Raw genomic sequence first — 24397 nt, 5'->3', positions numbered from 1 at the left:
TTTTAAGGTATTTTAAATAATTATTTATATATCTTTGTAATAATTATTATATTACATTGCAGATGATCCTTCACAGAAGGTAGTTTAAGAAAAGAGGTGCATGTTATCCAAAACAAATGCACTGCTGTTCATTGATATAGAATGGGCTGAAGCTTCTAGTAGGAGATGCTTCCAAGCCACTGTTCAACCAGATTTCTTGCATGATCTGTTCCCGCCGCTCTATCCTTTCAGCCAGTTCAGCTGCATCCAGGGAACAATAAGCTGAATTTGAAGTCCTGCATAAGCCTGTTAGTTCATCAGTAAAATCTGAATCAGAAGATTCCCCTCTCTCTTCTTCTTCCTCTTCCTCTTCTTCCTCCTCCTCATTGTTTTCAGCAGCCTTCTGATTTTCTAGCACCTGATGCTTTTTCATCCTCCATAGCTTTATCACATCATCGCAGCAAGAAATGTGCATTACCAGAGCACAAAGTGTGAGCATTAGGCCAACGCAAACACTAGACACAAACAAGAGAGCAGCTCTTTCAAGGTGATCTGAAATTAGAAACAAGATCCCAGACTAGAGCCTTATGTAGAGGTGGGTGGGAATGATAATAATTTGCTGTCATTTCTGAAAAGCCCAGACTCCTGAGACAATCTTTTAATACCTAAATATACATAATCCATCAGACCTTGCTAACATGTTTCTGGCCAGCAATATGGAGATGAAAATAAGGTACAATACTAAGTTAACTCTTAAGTAAAATATGATTTTAGGCGATATAAAGAGATGGATCTATATAAGTTTTTTGTGAAACAGTATGAAAATAGTTTACTATTATCTTCTTCTGAGATTCCAGTTTTCTTACCTACAACTCTGGATGTTCTAACAGATCCACTTTTCCCCATTTTTCAAGATCAGCAAAATGCTATTATTTAGCTCAGCCTGTAGCCACCAGTACCAGAAAAAATGTGAATTATCTCTTCAAGGATTTTTCCTCCATGGAGTTAACTAAATCAAAATAATACTTTAAACACCTGTTAATTAGGATATTGTAAATAAATCAATGAAGTTTTAAATGCTGCAAATATTATGTGTAATATTTTATACTAATTCTCGAAAATGTAACTGCTAGCAGTAACAAGATTTCTTATCAGAACACAAGGATATGAAGTAAAGTCATCTACCTCTAATGTATGCAAATGTAGCCAAACTGCTGCTAATTATAGTTTCTTCCTTCTTTGGAATTCTTGATTCTTTTGGATCAACATTTATATCTGTGAGAAAGGAAAAAAAAGGTTCCTAAATTAGATTGTAGTTGAACTAACTTTCCAAATGGAAAAGGAATGTGTATTTGTTAAATCACTAATTTAAATATCCTACCGCAAGCAATTACCTTCTTTAACATCTCCATGTTTCCATGTTGTCCAATAACCCATTTTATGTATTAAACCAAAATTAATTTTAAATTTGAGAGAATGTCCCTTAAGATAATACGTTGGTTTTACAACACAATTCATAAATACATGAGATTTATGATAATGTTTGTTTCCTGTTTTCCCTAGGAATTGTTAACACTGTTGATATCAGGAAATTAATAAGAGGTTTCTTCACACCAAACATGTTCTAAGCTGAGTGTTCCCTGTCCCTATTCAGAATTGGGGCACGTGCATACCAGCCCATCACTTGTGCAAGGGCTGCATGTGTGAGGGCTGCCAAGCCACAAAGGTTGGGGATGGCTGTTCTCAGCCATGATTCCCACCACCTAGATATGAGAAGAATTGCTTCTTTAACCTAATGCTAAAGTTATTTTATTTTATTTATAAGTTCTGCAATAAAGTTTTGTTCATGTGATAAACAACAAAGTCAATGAAGTCAATTTAGTCTTTAGTTAGTTTAGATTCAACTTTTACTTGGCTCTGTCCATTTCTTTGTCTTGGCCTCATCACTTTTTGTCTTTGTTTTGCTACACCATTCAAAATGAATTGAACATTGACCCATCCAAAGTTCCATGAAAAGAGAACCCTCCTTTTTTAGATTATTAAACTACTCAAATGCTTAAAGGCAAATATCCATAGCAAACAATTAAATTTACCATATTCATCTTCTTTTGGCTTCCAAGAGGGAGGAAGTATGGTAACCACTGGATTAACTGCTGCAAATATGAACCTGGGGACTGTACAGTTAAAAATTAAAAATGTTATCTGTTGATTTTAAAACATGTATTCTTCTCCTCCCACAGACAAAACTGGAAAGTTTGCTAGCAGCTTTTTTCCTTCACACTTCATGTTTAGAAGTCAGTCAATCAGGAATATTTATAAAGAGAAGTCAACTTATATACAGATATGTCACTTGTTGAATTGGAGCAGTGGTAGGATTCAATTTTTTTTTACTACTGTGGGCGTGGCTTGGTGGGCGTGGCAGGGGAAGGATATTGTAAAATCTCCAGTCAGAGGTGAGATTTGCCAGTTCTCCTAACTACTCAAAATTTCCTCTACTGGTTCTACAGAACTGGTCAGAACCTGCTGAATACCACCTCTGAATTGGAGGCTTTTATGCATTGCATTGCTGCTTCACTGCCAGTCATAAACTAACTGAAAATATATGAAAGTTCAATAATCAATAGGCCAAACTCCACAAGGCCTGACTAAGTTCAAAGCTATGATCATCCAAGAAGAATTTGGATCCGTCCAAGAAACATGATTAGATTTTTGCCAATGTGTTTTCTAGTCAAATTACATAAACTGTAAACAAAAATTTGCATTACAATTATTTTTGTACCTATTTTATATTTTATAATATGGGAATAATATGAATTTTACATATACATGCAAGATGCCTAGCTTTTGAAATGTTGCTGTTTGTGAAATTTATGATTTCCATACTTTCCTTACCACATGCATAGCTGACATTGAGATATTTTTTCACCCCAGGCATGCATGGTCTTCCAAAGTTATGACTGTTAGCAATAATTTTACACCTTTGCTTTCCATAGCACTTCTTCGACAAGACTTCTAAAGCTGAATAGGAAAAACAATCTGAAAGGAGAAAGAAAATATGTACATATAAACTAAAATGATTTATTTGAAGAGATTACTGGTACCTGCTTGCAGAAATGTAAATCTATTAGTGCAGGAATAACACTAACTCGGAAAGCCCAACTAAATGAAGATATTGCTTCTGATAAAGGCCAGTGACAGCAAGAAAGAAGTGATTATTTACATAATTTCCAATAAATTATGGTTGGCTCTATGCAGCGATGGTATAAGAATGTATGATCAAGCCAATTATGTGGCCCCACCCAACACACTGGAGAGACAAGTAAGAAGAGATTTTGCTGTGAATGTGCAGACGGAATTAGAATAAACCAGTTCAGGACAGCTAAACTAATTATTAAATACAACAGTCTCAATGATAGAACTGTGGCAAAAAACAAAACCCAAAAAATCCCAACACACCAGGGTCAGTCTTAGAGTCAGAAGAATAATTTATATATGCTCTGGAGCAAATACAGCTTGTCTGATTTAGAATCATCGAATTTAAGAACAGAATCATTGCATCTTGGAATTTTCATTACAAATGCAGATTAAAATTCTAGACATTTTCCTAAGATAAAATTAATATATTATTCTAATTAATTTAAAATGAAAACATATTTCATTATTGATATACACATATATATGTGCGTATAATATATATATATATATATATATATATATATATATATATATATATATATATATATATATATATATATATATATATATAGATCTTTGGTTGTTCGGGTTTTCTCCCACGTAAGATTGAAGTATCTAGGCAACGTTTCGATGAAGTCTCATTCATCACCTTCAGGCTTCTGTCTTCGGCTCTTGCTTCTCAGAGTGATGTGAGATTGCAGCTGCTTCTTCCTTTTAACTGCTAGTGGGGTGGGACTTGATTGGGTGGGGGCTTGGCTGTGTTCTGATTGGGTGGGGGTGTGTTCTCATTGGTAGGGGTTTGGCTGTGTTCTGATTGGTTGGGGGTTGGCCATGTTCTGATTGGTTGGAGCGTGTTCTGTTCAGGTGGGGGCTTGTTTGTGCTCAGGTTAGTCTTAGTTGCTGGTAAAAGCAAACCGACACCCACTATGAAGATGCAGCATGACCACGAACTCGAAGCCAAACAGCAAAATCACAGCTCACCAACTCAAATCCCCAGCAACTAAGACTAACCTGAGCACAACCAAGCCCCCACCTGAACAGAACACGCCTCCAACCAATCAGAACACGGCCAACCCCCAACCAATCAGAACACAGCCAAACCCCTACCAATGAGAACACACCCCCACCCAATCAGAACACAGCCAAGCCCCCACCCAATCAAGTCCCACCCCACTAGCAGTTAAAAGGAAGAAGCAGCTGCAATCTCACATCACTCTGAGAAGCAAGAGCCGAAGACAGAAGCCTGAAGATGATGAATGAGACTTCATCGAAACGTTGCCTAGATACTTCGAATCTTACGCGGGAGAAAACCCGAACAACCAAAGATCCACATACAAATACCCGCGAGAACCTCAGAAAAAAAAAATATATATATATATATATATATATATATATATATATATATACATACATACATACATACATACATACATACACTTACTGCTGAAGGAAAAATAGCGATGGATTCTCTATTATTTTTGCTTTAGATCTTTGTAAGTATCAATATAAGAATTTTTGCAATATGTGCCAGTAATTTACTTTAATTAATAAAAGGGGGAAATGCTTTCAGATATGTGACAATGACACCCCTCTCCTTCTGCTTCACATAAATAAACACACAGAATTACCAAACCAAAATTGGGGTTTTGCTCTGGAACACTATTTGAGGAATAGCTTGGAAGAGATACAAATAGTTATTTCAAAACAAGGAGATAAAACCTGAAATCTGGATTTATGTAGAGGTGCACTATTGATTCAGCTGGTACTTACAGGGACATGACAGGACTGCAAATATGTTGGGATACTTCCTCCCTGTCCAGAAAATGCAAACTATCTCCCTTTTATGCAACTTAAAATATTGGATTTCTCTGGCTGAAACGATTAGGCTGCATGTCATTTAAATGAACTACCCTTTGTTAAGATTGCGATTTCTAATATAATCAATAGTATATCCAAATTCTTATCCAAGGATAAGAAAGGTCCATGCCACTTTCTAAACAGAATCAAAGCAGTCCCATTTAAGTTGAAGATAAATAACGGAATTAAAAGCAACCCCCACCCCCACCCATGTTTCATGATCATGAGTACAGTTCATTCTAAACCCTTGCAATTCTTGCCCATCTTTTGCAGTTAGTGGTTAGCGACCAGACAAGTGCCAAATAATGCTGATGGTTTTTATTTGGTGCACATATATCCAGCTGGAAATGAAAAGAAGCAGCCATCAAAGCAGTTCTGAAACTAGTGGCAAAACATCAGCCCTGGTCTGAGCTGCTATTTAATAGTCCAGCATCTGTTGTTTTCAAGGGTTCCATCCTTTAAGTCACCAATTAGCTGGGTTTCAGATGGGTTTTGACATGCAAATTATGCAGAGTTGTTGAAGCCATAAATTGCCCAAAGTTTAATAAAACTGACAAGTCTTCCTTTCTCTATTGAAAGCCTCTTCTATTTTCAAGTTCTGGTGTCTCTTCTCTACTACACAAAAGCTATCTATTCAATCGAATAACTACAGCCAATTATAGTGAAATTGAGGCTCCTTGGTACTCCAATGTGTATATTATAGTGAGCATATAATACTGGAAGGATATTGTTGGAAAGAAATATGATCTCAATTATTTTTGGTAAACAGCAGAATATTAATCAAAATTCTAAATACCGTGGGGTGGGAGCACGAAGGGTAGGAATGTGGCGTGTAGATTCTGGTGCAGATTCTCTTCTGCTCTTATTCAGAGCAATTTGCTTTGGGAGTTAATTCCCAGGACTAGCAATGGCTTCAGGGAAATTATTTTTAATTGGAATCACAACAATGGGAAGGGGTAACACCATCCTTTGCATGCTAATAGAGATTATTCTGTTCCCCTAAATATATTAGGTAGAAAGGCTATATTAGAAACAATAAATGAAACCACATATTTAATGTTGTAAATCATTTCGCCATGAATGTGACACATTCATTAAATTATGTATTGTACAACCCAGAGGTGGTATTCAGCCAGTTCTGACCAATTCTGGAGAACCGGTAGTGGAAATTTGGAGTAGTTCAGAGAACCGGCAAATACCGCCTCTGACTGGCTCTGCCCCTATCTAATCTCTCCCTCCCAAGTCCCAGCTGATCGGCTGGGTCTTCTTTGGTTGCCCTCCATAGGAGAATGGAGCTGAAAAGCAGGTTAGTGGGATGGGGAGGGAATGGAGATTTCGCAGTATCCTTCCCCTGCCACACCCACCAAGCCACGCCCACCAAACCATGCCACACCATACCCACCAAGCCACGCCCACAGAACCGGTAGTAAAAAAATTTGAATCCACCACTGGTAGAACCTTTTTCCATGCATGCTAAGTAGAGTATGTTTTAGGAGCATAAATTAACCTAAACTTTTAGCCAGACTTTCCATTTAATCATTTTAACCATTTATGCCATTCAGTAACACAGAAGCAAAGTGAAAGGAATGTATGAAAAAAGCAACATAAGGAAGCCATCATTGACTTTCCCAGGTAAATTTCATGTTCTACCCTCACAGTTGCTCAATTCCAAGAATTCTGAATTGGGAAACAACTACAAGCATTCAACTCCCATGCCAGTGGGAGTCAGGAAAGGCAAATCGGTTTTTTCCTCTAGGATAAAAACAGATGTTATAACCCTTAAATTCTAGAATAAAGAGTTCTCACTTAAACTTTATCAGCCTACCATATTGGGGAAGATAATCCATTTTTGTTGAACAGAAGTCCATCTCGTGGGCAGACCTGCCATAAGAGGCTGAATAGATGTTAAGAAATTTTGATTCATGGCAATGTAGTTTCAGTTCTTCATTTTCACATACTGATCTGGTTTTATATTCACCTGAAAAAGAAGGGACAAAAACAACAACAACACTGAGAGATAACTGGGCTCTTGAATAAGCAAAAAAATAATTATGTGCAGGTTCTGTTGCCACTTGTGTATGCAGAGGCTAGTGTGCAGATAAATGGTGAAAGCATCACATACTTACTGAGAGATCCAGCAAAGTCAATCATTGTTCTAACTTGGGGTTTGTTAACTCATATGATTTTGTCTTGTGACTTACAGTGCTGACATCTTTTTTGGAGCAATATTTTAATGTATATCTAGATCTATGGAGAAATTCCTTAATGTTAAATATTTTAATGTTGAATTATATCAAAATGTGGAATGTTATGATTTTTGAGATCTTTGATTACAAAATTGGAGCTTGAGGAATTGCTAAGTAATTATTGTGAGAAATTGGAAAAGTACTATTGTTTTAGGTATAAGGGAGTAGATACAATATCACTGTCAGCTATCCATTACTGAAAATAGTCTTTTTTTACCATTCCAAGAAAGGACACAATACATTTCCCTTTGGTACAGATTTCATAACTTATTAAAAATATTTCTAATTTGAAATATTCATATATAGGTGTTGCAGGTACTTTTTTCATAGGTAGCCTCAATCAATGTTTTATAGGTAGGTATTTATTATATGTGTTATATTTAGACTGTTCATAATTTGTTCCAGGTTTGCTTCTTATTATTTGTCACTAATATTTTTTACTTTTGTTTTTGAAATTAGTTGGATGTTTTGTATTTTTCAAACGTTGTTGTACAGTCAGTTAAAAAAAGTTATTAGCTATGGAAAAAAAGGGACTACTCATAATATTTGCAGCAGAATTATACACAGTATATTCAATTAGAGTACTCTTGATAAAGAAGCTGTGATCAGTTTTAGGAAATTCACATTTTATGCACTTTTGTATTCTATTTTTCTTAACTAGTCCCAAAATGTTACCCAAAATGTTACAGAAATAACTTCATGTATGACTGTCAATGAGTTCGTTTCAAAGAAAAAATATGTATTTTCATTCTGTACCACTGAGCACTACTGTGTGCCATACACAGCACTAGTTTTCTCTAGTAAAAGACAGAATGGAAATCAAATAAGATTAAGACCAGTTCCTATCATGTTGGAGAATTATGGCAGATGATTTAAATATTCATAATTATTGATACTCTTCACCATGTTTTATGAACCATGTGCATTTTCTTGACAACTAGTTGGACTAGAAAAAAATAGGCCAAGTGTTTTCTTTGGCTCTATTCCAAGCTAATCCCTTAGTATACAGGACTAAGACTTTAAGGAAGAGAGAGTATTCACTCCTAATGACTTTGGGTACTGATAGGAAAATTGTTGTCTCTGGGCTGCATGCATCATTAAGTCCTTTTTTGTTCCCAGCATCTATTGGGGAACAACACCCAAAAGAAGATGTTGGCAACTATAGAGACTTTGCCTAGCATTTCTCACCAGATACTTAAAAAGAAAAAAAGAATTAAAATTTAAAGGGATGTCAGCAACAGCTCTAGCAGGCCTTCTCAGCTCCATAAATTACTGCATTGGACCAATGATGTTGCATGGTAATGGAGGTTGGATGCACCATCACTTTTCTACTAGTAAAACAAAACAGTAATGGAATTTAAATAGGGTGGCCTTCCTTTGTTTTTGTTTTTGCTTATATCAGGGGGTGTCAAACTCAAGGCCTGGGGGCCAGATCCGGCCTGAGGGTGCTTAGATCTGGCCCATGGGGCTGCCGTGGAAACAGCAAAGGACTGGCCCACAGTGCTTCTGCCACTGAAAACAGAGCTCAGGAGGACTGCATGTGGCCCTCCCGAGCTCCGTTTTCACTGGCAGAGCACAGGCCGCCACAGGCACCCCCAACACAAGTAACAGTGAGTGGCCATGCCCACCCTGGCCACACCCACTTGGCCCCCAAGGTCAAACACAAACCTGATGTGGCCCTCAAAGAAATTGAGTTTGATACTCCTGGCTTATATTATATCCACTCAAACAGAAGAAATGTAGTTAAAACAGCTCAAGTTGTAAAGAGGAATCCACAGCCACCTGTGATAACTCTATAATTTCTATTTTGGGATACTACAATCCACATAGCATGCAAACCTATTAACTTATAATTGCAACATTATCAGCTACCATTAGCCAGTGTTTCCTGCTCTGGGTGCCCTCCTGTTATAGGGACTTCAGTCATCAAAGTTCATCCTGGTTAGGGAAATTCACTAATCTACAAGATGCCCACATTGGGTAAGGGTAAACAAACGTTTTTACACGTGATTGCAATGTTTAAATTTAGTCAAGTCAGGGCTTTGCAGAAATCCATGCAAGGATTTTTGAGTTATTATTACAATTTAAACGGAAAGAAACATATATAGAAAAATGGTGTATGACCATTCTGCAAATTACTTACTAGGTCGGCACTTAAAGGAGACTAGGAGGTATTTAGTGACTCCTGGACATAACTCAGATCCAAAAAGTCGACTGTTAACAAGGAGTTGGCAGTCTCTCAGGTCCTGGCATTCATCGAGGACTTTCTACAACCAAAAAAGTCTTTAAAAACACTTTAAAAAATTATACAACAATGCAAATCCAGACTATTTAAGATCTATCATGACAAACTTTACCCACTGATTAACAGTAATAAATTTATCCATTAGAGTACTAAAAAAAGATTTCCAAAGCAAATTACGTGAAATAATATTATTAACAAATCACTACCAGAGATGTTTCTGTTCTAAAAGGTAAACTTAAATATAAGAAGCCTTAATTAAAATCTCCACTACTGGTTGTTTTATGAACACCAATGCTGGAAAAACAGGAAGCTGTAGTAGTATTAGAGTGCCATTTCAGAAACTGTCATAGGAGAAGCGGTTTGAAGATCTACAATTCACTGAACTTGAAGTACATAATTAAACATTATGATTTTTTTAATTAAACATAATTACTTTTGAAATTTTTAATTCTCTCCAACCCCACTAAATCAAGACACATTCAGCTACTAGTAAATGAAATTTATAACGAAAGCATAATGCATTTCTGTTATACTTGGCTGTCCTAAATTAACTTCTAATGAAGGGCTGTTTAAGGCTTCAAATATTTATATACTGTGGCTTTCCTACCATTATTAGCATTAAGAAGCAAAGTGCTTTTACCACTTTCTTCAAATTTCTGGAAGCCAAAATATTTAAAGTGGGCAAGGTATTATAATTTGCATGCAAACAAATAAAAGAGAACTAAGAAAACGTAGAAGATACATAGGAGAAAATTAAAAGAAATGTCCACAGAAATACAATATAGTGAAAATTACTACCTAATAATCTTATATTCTATATTTTTAATGCAATCTCGCTACTGCAATTTAGGAAGGGAAATAGTGTTTAAAAGCTCCTTGGAGTTCCTGTTGCAGAGAAGAGGTGACAGTTTTCAACTAATTTTTAGGAGAAAAATATATTGAAACTGTAATGAAAGTCCTAATAACCAACCATTCCTGGCATAACATACACAGGTAGCCCTTGACTTAGGACCACAATTGAGCCCAGAATTTATGTTACTTAAGTGAGAAATTTGTTAGTAAGTGTTGCCCCATTTTACGACTTTTCTTGCCACATTTATTAAGTGAAGCACTGCAGTTGTTCAATTAGTAAGTGAATCTGGCTTCCCCATTGGCTTTGCTTGTCAAAAGGTCACTAAAGGTGATTCACAAGACTTTGGGACACTGCAACCGTCATAAATATGAACCAGTTGTCAAGCATCCAAATGTAAATCATGTGACCATCGGGATGCTGCAACAGTCTTAAGTGTGAAAAATGGCACTTTTTTTCAGTGCCACTGTAACTTTGAATGGTCACTAAATGAACTGTTGTAAGTCGAAGACTACCTGTATTTAACATGCTGTAGTGAAAATTCAAACTCTTCAAAGTTCCCCTCAATCTGGAAAAAAGTAGAAATCTTGTCTTTGACAACTGAAGCCATTCTAAATCTCTCTCCGTGGATCATGTGGTACTATTAGAAGCTTGCCTGCATGTATTGTGTGGCTCAGCCTGTGATTCTAATAGCCAAAAAATATTGTTTGCTGCATTTTCTAAATGGGGATTCAACTCCTATGCTTCCTTATGAGACTTAAGGACTCTTCTACACTACCAGCATTTCCATGCACAATCAATTCCTCAAAAAGCAATGTGAAAACAAGCCACAATTATTTCCATCTATTTCAGTCCTGAAATAAGAGAACCAGCAAATAACATAAATCAGTCAATATTTACCTTCTTCCCTGCACCTGGCCAAAAGAAGAGTTCAAAGGCTGTAACTCAAAAGATACCCATTTCCCAGAGCTCAAATGACAAAAACCTTACGCTCATTTCATATAAAAAGGAAACAGAATACAGGTAGTCCTCGACTTACAAAGTTAAGTTAGTGACCATTCAAAGTTACAATGGCACTGAAAAAAGTGACTTATGACCATTTTTCACACTTATGACCAATGCAACATCCCTATGGCCATGTGATCAAAATTAGGATGCTTGGCAATTGGTTCATATTTAGATGGGTGCAGTGCTCATGCATGGATATGATCTGAATGCTTATAGATTAAAATTTTCCTTCAGAGCTTCAGCAAAAAATCATGCATATAAAGCGTTTATTCTGGAAAATAATACTCTAATTCAGTGATCTTTCTATTTCTGAGAGCTTAAATAGGAACAATCAGATGTGTTTCTAGGAATATCCTGATGTATTTTGGAACAATTGGAAGTCTTTTAAATTAAAATAAAACCAGACAAATATTTTTCATTTCAGTCCAGTCAGAACATCAAGGATAGATGTGAATTCATTTTTTTTTTAAAAAGCTGGACTTTCACAGGCTACTTTTTCACTGCTGCAAAGTAGCACTTATAAATCAAGCTTATGAAACTTCTAGCACATGGCACTATGATTCTCCCCTGATAACAATGATGAATTTTTATTACGTGTAAAATCATGGTAGTTTGTACATTATTTTTTGTGGCTGCAATGTTCTTTGATTAAGAACGATCACGTTTATAGGAATATTCTACGCAAACATATTTGGACAAATGCTGTATTGACTATAATGCCCTTTACTTCTAAGTATGTATGTGTGTGACTGTAGTTATGTTGGCTAAATGCTACATTTTACAAAATAGGCAAGACCAGAAGAAAGAAGTAAATAGACCAGGACAAAAATGAACACATACACCTATATATTTGTAATATAATCTGCCCAAATCAATCCACTGCAGGATGAAGATCTATACTACACTGATTCCCATGTGCTTCATATTCCCACTCAATGTAAAAATAAAAATATGAAATACATAAAAAATGGAAAGATGGCATACTTCAAGGAAAATTACAACCCTTAAGCACCATCTTTATATCAAAGAAATATTTTACTATACAGTGGGCTCTAAATGGCTTCTTAGGAAAAAGATTGCGGATGGTTGCAGTGATTTGTTTGGATGTATTCTTACCTAGCCAGGAATAGGACATAAGAAAGCAGTGACATATAGACTACCTCCCACCAAAAAATATGGTGGAGATTTCTGCTTGGGAGTAAAAACAGTCTATCTTTATTATGATTCAGGCACTGCATACGGAATTCTGAGTGCTCATTATTACTAAAGCAAAAAAAAGCAATTAACTATAATATCCTTTCATTTTATACCTCCCAAATTTTTTGAATTCTGTGGTAACTAGAATAATGTTCAAATATCTTATTATTTCTTCATTTAATATAGCAGGATAAAATGCAGAACCAAAACCAGTGAATTTGTTTCTCAACTCAGTCCAGAATATGAAGCCTCAACCTACAATCCTATCTGTTTTGCATCATTTACAGTTTAATGGTATGTATTTATGGGGTTTGATTGAACACAATGGGAACTCATGTGTAAATATCATGCCAATCAGGAGGACTAAAGATCCTACTAAGTAGGGTACATTCCAATCTGACCACTTTTTTGACATCATTTCTGTTTAGAAAAAAACTTTCTTATTCTTTATGTTGCTATTTCTAAGTTATTCTATTAAGGAAATAATTATTGCCTTAGAAAAGGGCAGCATTAGCAACATTCCCAGAAAACATAAGTATAATTAGCTGGGCTGTAGCATTATAATGGCTTGGGACAAAAAAAAATGCTCTACAATTATATTTTCACATCTCCAAGAAGGCAGCCAAAAATGCCAAAGGTGAGAAATCAGAAATCTCTATATAGATCCTCTGAATTGTTAGCCTAGTATTAATTAGTCTCGCTACAAAATTGGTTATTATTGGTAGTATTCCATTATTTTATCAATAGTGTGCTATATATTCTGTGGCTAATTGAAAATTTGGAGCCAGAATTTTTCTATTGGCAATATAAATTTAAGTCTTTCAGGAAACTCCACTGACCTAAACTAATGCCAAGACAATTCTGACAAAACTAGTGGATTGGCACAAATTAACATTGGACCATTGGTCATGTATCTTAACAGACATTCACATTGTTGGATGGTCTTTTGTCTCAATCTGCTTGGAAAGAGAGGAACTCAGACAGCTCATTCAGCAACTCGGTCTGTGACAACTCTTCCCACCTCCCAAACTGCATCACTCTTACAGTAATGATGAGATCCTGCTCCAATGCGTTGTTGAGTAACCAGTGCCACTCTACTTCAAACTTCAGCCAGTTTCGTTTAAAAAGTTATGGACTTTAAAATGTGAATGTCATTTTAAAATTTTTGAACAACCAACTATCAGCTTTAAAAGTACTCAGATTTATTATTTGTGTCAATATGAATAAACTCTTTATCCTGAAGGGACAAAATTGTGAAGAAATGTCATTTGACAAGGCCTCGTAATAAATTATATACTACAAATCCTCCAGCAAATTAAACCAACTCATCTGCAATAATCAACTGTTAGAACTAATATTCCAGATGTAACATGCTGAACCTTTATTCATTTGATTTTTAATCTACTATAAATAAATTATCTAAAAGATTTCTGATGTGTTTAAAATGCTACAATATAGTATTTTATACCTGCAAGGTAGTAGATGCTACACAGTTTAGGGGCTCTTTCGCCATGACTTCAGGTTGCTGTGCACTACACAAGTGATAAGCTTGCCCATAATATGCAGATTGGACACTTATTGTTGAATGCCGAGGACACCGCAGACTCAAATGATCACCGTCACAGGCATACACAGTATGGTTTCGCAGGAGTTTGGTTAGGTAACCTAAAAAAAAATATTTAACTGTGTTACATTTAGTGAAGCAATATTCCTCTCTCCTCTAAATTTGAATTTAAAATTATCAATAATTTTTGGCTTGATTAATGGTTTGGGATGCTAGGAAAGGCCCACTTATCTTTAACCAAATCAATACCAGAATAAAGTTTGCCGCTCCCATTGCTAATCCCTGTTCTCTTCAACTATGTCTTTTTCAAGTCCTAGTAAACAGTGTTGCTACCTAGGACTCAAGAGAAGTTGTCCCTTTTATGATTGTGTATATGACTAGGTCCACTAACAGTGGGAGAAATGCTCATTATCCGCCAGGCTACTACTCCACAAAAGTGGAAGTGATTGAAAGTGACAAATGTAGAGGAAATACAAATACTTCTCATCTGCTGTCTTTCGTCTAAATTGCTGGAAATTTGGCGGTATTGCATCAAAAACAGAAAGGGGGAGGAAACATGTTTTAACCAGGAACTCAAGAATGAAAATTCTGATGGAAAAGGCAAATGGCTGAGATGGCAACTGGCTAGTGAAGAGAAACGACAGCATGCCCACATTTTCCCGTTCATTCAAATCTTACCACAAAACAACTACCACCATTATTTGCTCAATTGTCCACCCCCGCCCCCCCCCCTTTTTTTTTTTACTGGGAGGTGTTCAAGAGGAGCAAATCCACCATCACCATCTTTACAGAAAAAGCACAGCTAAAAGATGAAGGGTAAATAAACAGGCAGAGGTAACTGCGTATACTCAGTATAGAGTTGCCTGTACTGGAACAGAACAGAACAGAACAGGTGAAACCAGTTCTGTCTGCTACTCAGAGTGAGCAAGAGGTAGGAGGTAAGAGTAGACAGAGCCTTCTTTTTTAAAACTGATTTTAACTTCAAGGGGGAAGCAAGGAAAGTCCCAGAGAAGTGGAGTTCAGAAAAAGAAGCAATGAAACTGGGAGAGGGAAAAAGATTTCATGGGCTTTGTGGCTGGAAGATTGCTTGCAATTTGCTCTTTTCCAGCAGCTTTTGCAGTGAAGAGAAAAAGAAAATAAATAATGATTTGTTGCTTCATGCTGCTTTTCTGCAAAGTTTGTACTCTTCTTCAGCAAAGATGTGTTTTGTTTATGGTAATCACAGCTTTGGAGGGACTGCAAGTAGCACCTCCACAGGACATTGAAAAACGTGGGCCTACATCTATGTTAATTTGGTTTCTTATCTGTTTGGAACAAAATGTTCCCATGCACAAATCAGCCCAGTATTCTCTTGAGGATATTAGCTATGCAGACTTTTGAATGAGTTTCTGAGCATTTTAGCTGCTATTTTGATCTGCAAATTCCTATCCCTGTACCTAACTACTTTTTACCATCAATTTCATTATTCAGTGGCTCCATGAATGGTACAATAACATTTACTTTGTCAGACAAAAATGAAAAAATACCAGGCATTCAATAGAAATGTTATCCCTTGAATTTAAAATGAAAGTGATATTATTGCAATAAGTGCACCATGAAAGATGAAAATAGTTATGGGGTTTTGCTGTTTCCATTTGATAAGGAATTTGGTGTACTGTTATGTAGATTGCTTCCTTTCAGGCCATTCTGTCTCCAGAGATATTAATAATAGAGATATTAATCTTCTTTATTTTTCATTTGGATTGATGTAAAGATATCAAACAGTAGCTACTTTAAAACAGCATAGCTGTCAGTCATGGCTGTGGAAAACTCACGGAAAACTCAAAATTATTTAGATGTATTTTATTTATGGAATCCATTCTGATTACTTTGTTTTGGCAAGATATTAAACATTCTTGCAATATCTGGGGTGGAAAGTAAGAAAGGAGGTAGGAGTATGCTACTGAAAATATGGGCCCAGGAATTAAAATATCCTACCTAGGGAGGTTGTATAATGTGAGGAATACAGAAGTCCCCCATTCATAATTGTCCGAAATTAAACCTCAGGTGTGTTTTTTGGTTTCTACCTAAGCCGCTTTCTGCTTTCTCCATCTTGAAGTTAAATTTCTAATATGGAGCCAATTGAATTTATAGATGTTTACTTCAAGTTAAGGAGAAACAAAGGAACTTATCCTGGAGTCCTCTCTTAGTTACGGCTTATAGCTATATTTAATCAGGATAAAAACAAGCCCCAACAGGAAATCACTTAAGCTGAAATCTTAGATTTACACTGACTTCTGAGGTTCAGTAACTCTTAGTATTGGTTGGTCCAGTCAGGTCCTGTTTCCTGGATCCATACCTGCAGGGGCTGTGAGAAAATTTCTGTAGATATTGCCAGAGAATTATCAGCTTCATATACACACCCTCTGCAAGCTTCATCTTTTGGCAAGGAAGAGCATCCAACCAAAAAAAGAAAAGAAAGAAAAATGCTTCAAATAGGTTGCAACTTTGGGTCTTTTTCATGTTGCTTTAGATCACCATTATTCTACGGTAGTACCATTCTCTTAACAGTTATTTGGCAAAGCCAGTTTCTGCCACTACTCATGGAGCCTATGAATGAACAAGTGAACAACTGCTCTCTTTCCCCAGCTTTTAGCCAGATCAAGAGAGAAAGGACAAGCGGCTCATTCTTCCTTGGGTGGCTTTACTCTTCCTTGGGCAGGCATGTTAGGTTCAGTGACATTCTCAGTTTTTTGCTACTTGTAAGAATCCCTTTATTCAACAGAAAAAGCAGTTTATCAAGGTTCACACTATCTTCTGTTTTCTCACACAAAATCAGAAAATACAGAACACATTTAAACTGGCTTACTGGCTACTACCATAAAATTTCAAAAATAGAGAACTAGTGGCTCTTGGTATTGGGTTAGACCGATAACTATAGATAGGATTGCATGGATATAGCCTCTTTTCTCTCATGAAATCAATGGAAGTAGGGTTGATCATTCCCCAGACCCAACCCCTCTGTATTTTGTGCTAATCAATGGCAGTTTTAATGGCTCAACACAGTAGGTCATATGCAGGCTTTTCAGAGATCAGAGTAGGTCATATGTAGGCAATTCTTGACGCTCTTAGCAATAATACAAATAGACAGAGACAAACACAAATTAAAAATGACAAATGTCTAAATTTAACTCTGATTTTGGCTTCAGACCAATGCCAGATAATTCTGTTGCCCTCTATCCTGAGCCCAGCACAAACTTGAATATGGCTGTTTCTGCTTTTACAGTCATATTAACCATAATTAATTATTTCTTAAAGCATCATCATCTTTTTTTACATGTGCAGAAGCCTGAAAAAAGCCAGGATGCATTAATGAAAGCATAGAGATGCTGGGTATCCATGAGCTCAGAAATTATTGAATCATTATTTAAGCATGCATAATAATGAAATAATAATATGTATGAGCAAGTTTCGAGATTTTGATTACTACATTAATGATACTTAATACCGCTAGAAAATGTTTCTAAATAAAGATGTTGAATACTGTAATATTTGTATTTAACTAAGTATTTTGAGACCAAAATGATCTTTCCCTTCAGAAACACGGTAAGGGATTAATTAAAGGATTATATTTTTTTTCACAAAGCATGTGCTGAGTGACAAATAAGAAAGACGACTTTTGAAATCTCCTGATAATATCTTGGATATCCTCTACCTCCACAAACGCAATGAACAATAAGTATAAACTTGAATCTATTGATAGAATGGAGAGCTCTGATTTTAATTGCTTAACCAACAATGATTCCCATTCATCTGGCACATTGAAGGCCATTGTCCAAACACAGGAGAACAGGCCAGTGGTGAGATTCAATTTTTTTTACTACCGGTTCCATGGGTGTGGCTTGGTGGGCATGGCAGGGGAAGGACACTGTAAAATCTCCAGTCAGAGTGGTACTCCTACACTGCAAAAACATATGGACTACTCTACTTGACCAGGGTAAAGCTATAGACACAATTTACATAGACTTCTGCAAAGCCTTTGATTCATTGGTACATGACAAACTACTGTTAAAACTAAACTCTTACGGCATTTCCGGATCCCTTCATAAATGGAGTTCCTGTCAAACAGGCAACAAATAGTAAAAATAGGGAACACTATATCAAACCCTGTTCCAGTTAACAGTGGTATCCCCCAAGGTAGCATCCTAGGACCCACCATCTTTATACTCTATATAAATGACCTTTGTGATCACCTCTTTGCGGATGACGTAAAACTATTCAACACCACCAACAATGCTACTATCCTTCAAAGTGACCTTGATTATGTGTCTGAATGGTCAAACATCTGGCAACTCCAAATCTCGACCAACAAATGCTCTGTCCTACACATTGGTAAAAAAAATAATCAGTACACCAAATACAAACTAGGTGGATACCTTGTTGATGATCCTCACTCTGTCAAGGTGTTCTCATATCAAATGACCTAAGTGCCAGAGCTCACTGTAACAGCATTGTCAAAAAGGCATTAAGAGTTATAAATCTAATCTTACGAAGCTTCTCCTCCTCGAATTGTTAACTAGAGCATACAAAACTTTTGCCAGACCAATACTTGAATACAGCTCATCAGTCTGGAATCCTCACTGCATATCGGACATTAATACAATCGAGCGAGTCCAGAAGTATTTCACGAGAAGATACTACACTCCTCTGCTCACAGCAGAATACCCTATAACACCAGGCTTGAGATTTTGGGCTTGGACAACCTTGAACTACGCAGCCTATGGTTAGACTTAAGCGTAGCACACAAAATTATCTGCTACAATTTCCTACCAGTCAATGACTACTTCAGCTTCAACAACAACAATACAAGAGCACACAACAGATACAAACTCAATGTAAATGGCTTCAAACTCGATTGCAGAAGGTACGACTTCAGCAACAGAGTGGTCAATGCCTGGAATGCACTACCTGACTCTGTTGTTACATCCTCTAACCCCCACTCCTTTAACCTCAACCTATCCACTATTGACCTCACCCCATTCCTAAGAGGTTTGTAAGGGGTGTGCACCATCAAATAAATAAATAAAAATAAATTTGCCAGTTCTCCGACCTACTCAAATTTTCTGCTACCGGTTCTCCAGAACTGGCCAGAACCTGCTGAATACCACCTCTGGAACAGGCCCAATTTCTTGGAAAATATTGGACAGAATTAAGGGTGAAATAGGTGCTTTGTAACTCAAAAAGCTCACAGACCCAATCTTTTATATTCTTCACCTTTACCTAAATTATACTACAGAAGCAAAAATAAAAATTGTGGTAATAACCAAGACTGAATTTTTCAGTGTGGAAGTGCTATTATTTTCAGACTGCTACTCAGAATAAACTCCTGACCTTAGAATTTTTTAATTCTATGTGGTTATCTGTGGCACCAGGATTTAAGTGGCAGATCTTGGTACTGAAAGAAAAACAAGTAAACCCTTCATAAACCAGATATCTGGCTACCCCTCCAGCGAACAATCACAACAGTGGCAGAATGCTTTGTTAGGAAAACAAGTATTACGTAGGTTCTATTTCAGGAGCTAACATGAGTATTATCAAACTGACAATTAACATAAATGTTAATTATATTGGCTGGAACAGTTCAATCTATATTTTGTAATAAGAACTGTTGACTTACCATATGTTTTTCATTACAGACCTATTTATTTCAGATCAAAATAGAGTGAAGTACCACACAAATGATTGGCCAGGTTCCTAAAGTCTCATCCATCAAGTCCTCACAAGAATGTGCCAAATGCAACTGAAAAATTTATAACAAAATCAGCAAACAACCATGTCAACAAGAAGGATGAAGTCAGAAACCTACAGAACAACAGCTATAGTGCAAGCTATCATATTGGCAAGATTATCTCATTCCACTTAAAACTCCATAAGTGGATATCAAAGGGTACTGCTGAATTTGTTAATGCTTCTTCAGGTCCTACGAATAATTGAATTGAGTCACACACGGGTCCATCTAATCTGGGTATAGACATCACAGTATTTGTAATAACTTTAGATGGTGCTGACTACAACCACTACACACAGAGAAAGAAATTTAATGTACCATAATATCTAAATATTGCAAAATTTCTAGGTTCTTTAAAATATGCAATAAATCAATACATTTTCAATAAATTAAAGGATGGGGTAAGAAAATATAGCTTAGAATATAAATAAAATTTATTTTTATCTTACACATTTTCAAATTTAGTATGCTTCTTTATATCTTTCTTAACTTGCAATCATCCTTCTTTCCATAACACTTGAAAATATTCCAGGGATCTGATTTAGGGTTCTTCATTAAAACTGAGAAAGTGCATCTACCACTCCATATGCCTATCAGTATAAAATTGGCTTTTCACTTGGATGATCCCAGTCCTGTTACTCGTACAGTATTCATCAATCAGGCTGCCCTCATGAAATACAGAGCATGTTAAGGATGGAGACTGATGGTCTTCCCAGCTTTGTTTTTCTCCTCTCCCAATAACTATCACCAGTTGACTGGAGAACATTCCCCACTTACTATATAGGAAGAAAGGAGGCCAGAGTTTAGGTATCATTTAAAATTCACTCTGGCTTTGCATACAATGTGTCCAAAGGAATTTGCATACAATGTCCAAAGGAACCCTGGCTATCAGCCAGCCCGCCAGCCCGCCTCCTCTTGCTTCATGATATAATTCTCCTTGGTTTGGAAGCGGTTGCTCAGGATGCCTTTGGACAATTTTATCTCTACTCTGAACCAATGTTAGTTTTGAAGAAGGCCGAGAAGCCCTTAGTGGTAGCCATTCTTAGGATTTCATGGAGCAATCTTTCCTAGCCTACTTGTAGAGCAGTGAATCCAAGGTTTTGACTCGAATATGGACTTTGGATTAAAAGCATAAACTTGCTATGGCCATGAAATACAATCATAAAATATATTCTGATATGCATTCATCCTCATATTCTTTTTTTGAAATAAATGAGATATATTTCATTTATTAGCTAGTATTTATTAACTATTCACATATAAGATGAATATGTGTGCAGATATTAGCAGCTTCACTAGCATGCTGCTTATTCTTTGCTGAGCCAAAGTTTCTCACAAAATAATCAGAGGTCAAAATTTCTTATTACACTATAGAGATGTCGTGGAATGAAGTCCAAACTCCCAGGAGAGAAGGGATGCATTCCAGAGGAGCAAGAGACAGTGAAGTTTAGTTGGGAGGAAGAGGATCAAAACAGCTCCTCCCTAGGAGTTCTCAAAGAATAAGTAAATTGCTTTGATTTGACAAGACATTAATCAACTCAACAATGCAAGAATACTTTGTATTAATCCAATAATTTTGTTCTTTTGCTAGTTGCCATCCCCCAAATTGATCTGTCTGTATGTTTGTGAGACTGTGTGTGTTCCAACAGCCTCCTGTTTCAGGACAATATTGTATACATCTGATGAAATGATGTTTGATCCAGAAAAAAACATGGTTACCATAACCTGTTTTTCTTTAATCACATCCTAGGCTGAAATTTGAAATCCAGCAACATTTGGAGGGCAGTTGATTCTCTATTGCTGAAGAGTTTAATTTTTGTCCCTACCAGTTCTTTCAGTATCTGTTTTGCCTTTGTGTTTTTTCTCCCATTTCTTAAATGTTCCAATATTCACTAGTCATGCTGTCTCAAAACCCAGCCAGCCAAGAACAGCTACACAAAGCTAACTTTTATCTTTTTCCTTTTTTGCTGTTTCCACTGCAGATTGTAAACATTACTCAAATTTTTGCAATGTGGGTTGGCAATGCACATTCTCACAGTGGCAATAGAAGGAAAACATTTATACACAATAGTCTTTCTTTCAATTATTGGCAAGTTGACAACTCTTGGTATTTTATTAACCCTTTGTGATAAGGTGTAGATGTTCACATTGAAAAAATTAGTTATCAACTGCTATCAGCAAAACAGTCAATTCTCAAACATCTGTTTTAGGATAAGAATTAATGCAGAGAAGAAGTTTTATTTCTTGGTTCGGCCTTTTAGCTCAGAAAAAATAACATTCATGCAAGATACTCTGTATTATTGGTGTGTGTGTGTATGTGTGTATGTTTGGTCCATAGCAGTTTCCATTAAGAAAAAACACCATTTGCTTGGTTTTCATGTGCAACTAACATCTGTCTTCAACATACAGAAGATAGCATATCTTTCTTGGGACTAGGGATTGTCAAATATAATTTGTAACATGTAGCATCTCTTTGGATTACACTTGAAAGCTCTCAAGGTCAAGTGCCACAGAACTTTGTGTACCGCTGAACCAAAGATAACACTGTATTATGCTACTATTGCAATTGAGGCAAGAACAAAAGACTTTGTTCATATTGAGAACATTCAGTTAGATACAGATTTAATATTACACATGCTTTTCTCTACTTCTACCTAACTATGGTGGCACAAACTTGCCCATTTCTTACTTTCCCATCATTTTGTCTGCACCATTATGTTGGTTTGATCTCTTTCCTAGTCCATTAATGAGACAAACTTAAAGCGCCCTTATCTTGAATCCATAATCTAATATTTCTCCCCTTATTCCACTACATTTGAAGGATAACTTCGTGGCCTTTAACATCTCTTAGGCTTGGTCATCCTTTAACTTGAAGGGAACTTTTAAGTGACTGCAGTGACTTGAAACAGAGAAAAATAGATACATGGTAGGAATCAGCAATAGGGACTTCAACTTATATGCCAGTCTGAGTAGTTTCAGTGGGAGGTAGGTCAAACTAGCCAAGATATCAGGGATGGCTTCATAGTCAAAGTCCTCTATGTGTAGGTGTTGTTGGTGCATATATAAACAAAATGTGGAATCAGTCAGAATGCTGTGACTATCATCTTGCCAGATTTGCTTCCCTGGTTCCCCCACAAATACCATTGGCTACTATAATTTTCTGCTGACTCAGGAAAGGGTCTGTAAATCAGTATGAGGAAAAGTCCTTAGAATAAATCGACTGAAAACAATTAAGTTATGTCATATTGATTTCAAGGAGTATTCTTTAAGTAAGTCCAAGTTTGGATTTAGCCTACAGGGCAATCAGTTTCCATATGGTATGCAAACTCTGATGTAGGGAAATCAATTATATTAATTAGACAATATGTAATTTATTTTTTAAAGAGTATCTTTCCATATCAAACAGTATGCAATTCAATATGAAAAATATCTCACTGAAATCATATGGTCACCATTAGTCCCTATAGGCTAAAAATAAGAAAACTCTGGTTCTCCGATAGTTGTTGAAGGCTAGCTCTTAAGAGGTCCAACTACCATGGCCAGCATGAGATACTCCAGGACAGGGGTCCCCAACCACTGGGCCACAGACTGGTTCTGGTCTGTGGCCTGTTAGGAATTGGTCACACAGCTGGAGGTGAGCAGCAGGCAAGTGAGCAAAACCAAAATCATCCCTCCCCCAAGTCCGTGGAAAATTTGTCTTTCACAAAACTGGTCCTTGATATCAAAACAGTTGGGACTGCTACTCTAAGGACACGGGGAGTTGTAATCTAACATTTGTGCCAATCCAACCATTAAATTACCAATTATGACTTCCACCAACTTCCTACTGTTTACTGTATAAAGAATTATGAAATATTTGAAAGAACAGGTTAAAATCTCCTACCACCTCATAAACAACATTGGGAAAATTGTTATACAATTTGAAAACAGTGAGGTTTCAATTTGTTTTGCATTTGGCAGTGTTCTATTAAACTGGACCAAAATAAGGAACTTTTTTCTGAAATATTTTTGTCCAATACATGATAATGTAAAAACCAATCTTGCTAAATTTAATTAGACTCACTATGAGATAATATATAGAATTATGGCCTTAGTATTTCTTTGTCATTTTACTATTTTATTCTAAGTCTCTTTTTAAAAAAGTAATAAAGATATGTCAAGTTACTCAGTGCAACTAATCTGGAAATGAAACTGAAGAATTAAATATTTTAAACAATTCAATATTTGCCAATCATTCTGCACATGGAATATATTATCATAATAGCAACAAATAATGAGGACGTATGGAATACATATGGAATTTTGTTTCTTTGGAATTCCAAATAATGAAAAGCGCTGTTTCCTCTCACATTCAATTATTATATCATGTCATCCTTTTTTTTGTCTTGAATCCAATTTTTCTACTGCCAAACATATCCAGATTGTCAAGTCCTTAAATTTTCAGGGATAATAAACAATACAAATAAAGTTTCTAGAACTTTTCTGATAT

General features: G+C 36.3%; 1 protein-coding gene across 1 annotated transcript in view; it reads right to left on the bottom strand.

The window, feature by feature from the left end:
• The window catches only part of EVA1C (eva-1 homolog C), a 33633-nt gene continuing 9236 nt past the window's right edge, over positions 1 to 24397 (bottom strand). The window contains exons 2-8 of the mRNA XM_026700600.2: positions 14046 to 14242; positions 9421 to 9544; positions 6857 to 7009; positions 2872 to 3015; positions 2073 to 2153; positions 1165 to 1254; positions 1 to 531 (exon numbers count right to left, since the gene is read on the bottom strand). Coding sequence (XP_026556385.1) covers positions 104 to 531; positions 1165 to 1254; positions 2073 to 2153; positions 2872 to 3015; positions 6857 to 7009; positions 9421 to 9544; positions 14046 to 14242 — 1217 coding nt within the window. The 3' untranslated portion in view covers positions 1 to 103. The remainder of the gene's footprint in view (positions 532 to 1164; positions 1255 to 2072; positions 2154 to 2871; positions 3016 to 6856; positions 7010 to 9420; positions 9545 to 14045; positions 14243 to 24397) is intronic.

The sequence above is a fragment of the Pseudonaja textilis genome, chromosome 7 (assembly GCF_049901715.1).
Source record: "Pseudonaja textilis isolate UNSWEBS1 chromosome 7, rPseTex1.2, whole genome shotgun sequence".
Taxonomy (NCBI): domain Eukaryota; kingdom Metazoa; phylum Chordata; class Lepidosauria; order Squamata; family Elapidae; genus Pseudonaja; species Pseudonaja textilis.
The sequence above is the reverse complement of the archived record's forward strand: the minus strand, read 5'-3'. Positions and strand labels throughout refer to the sequence as shown.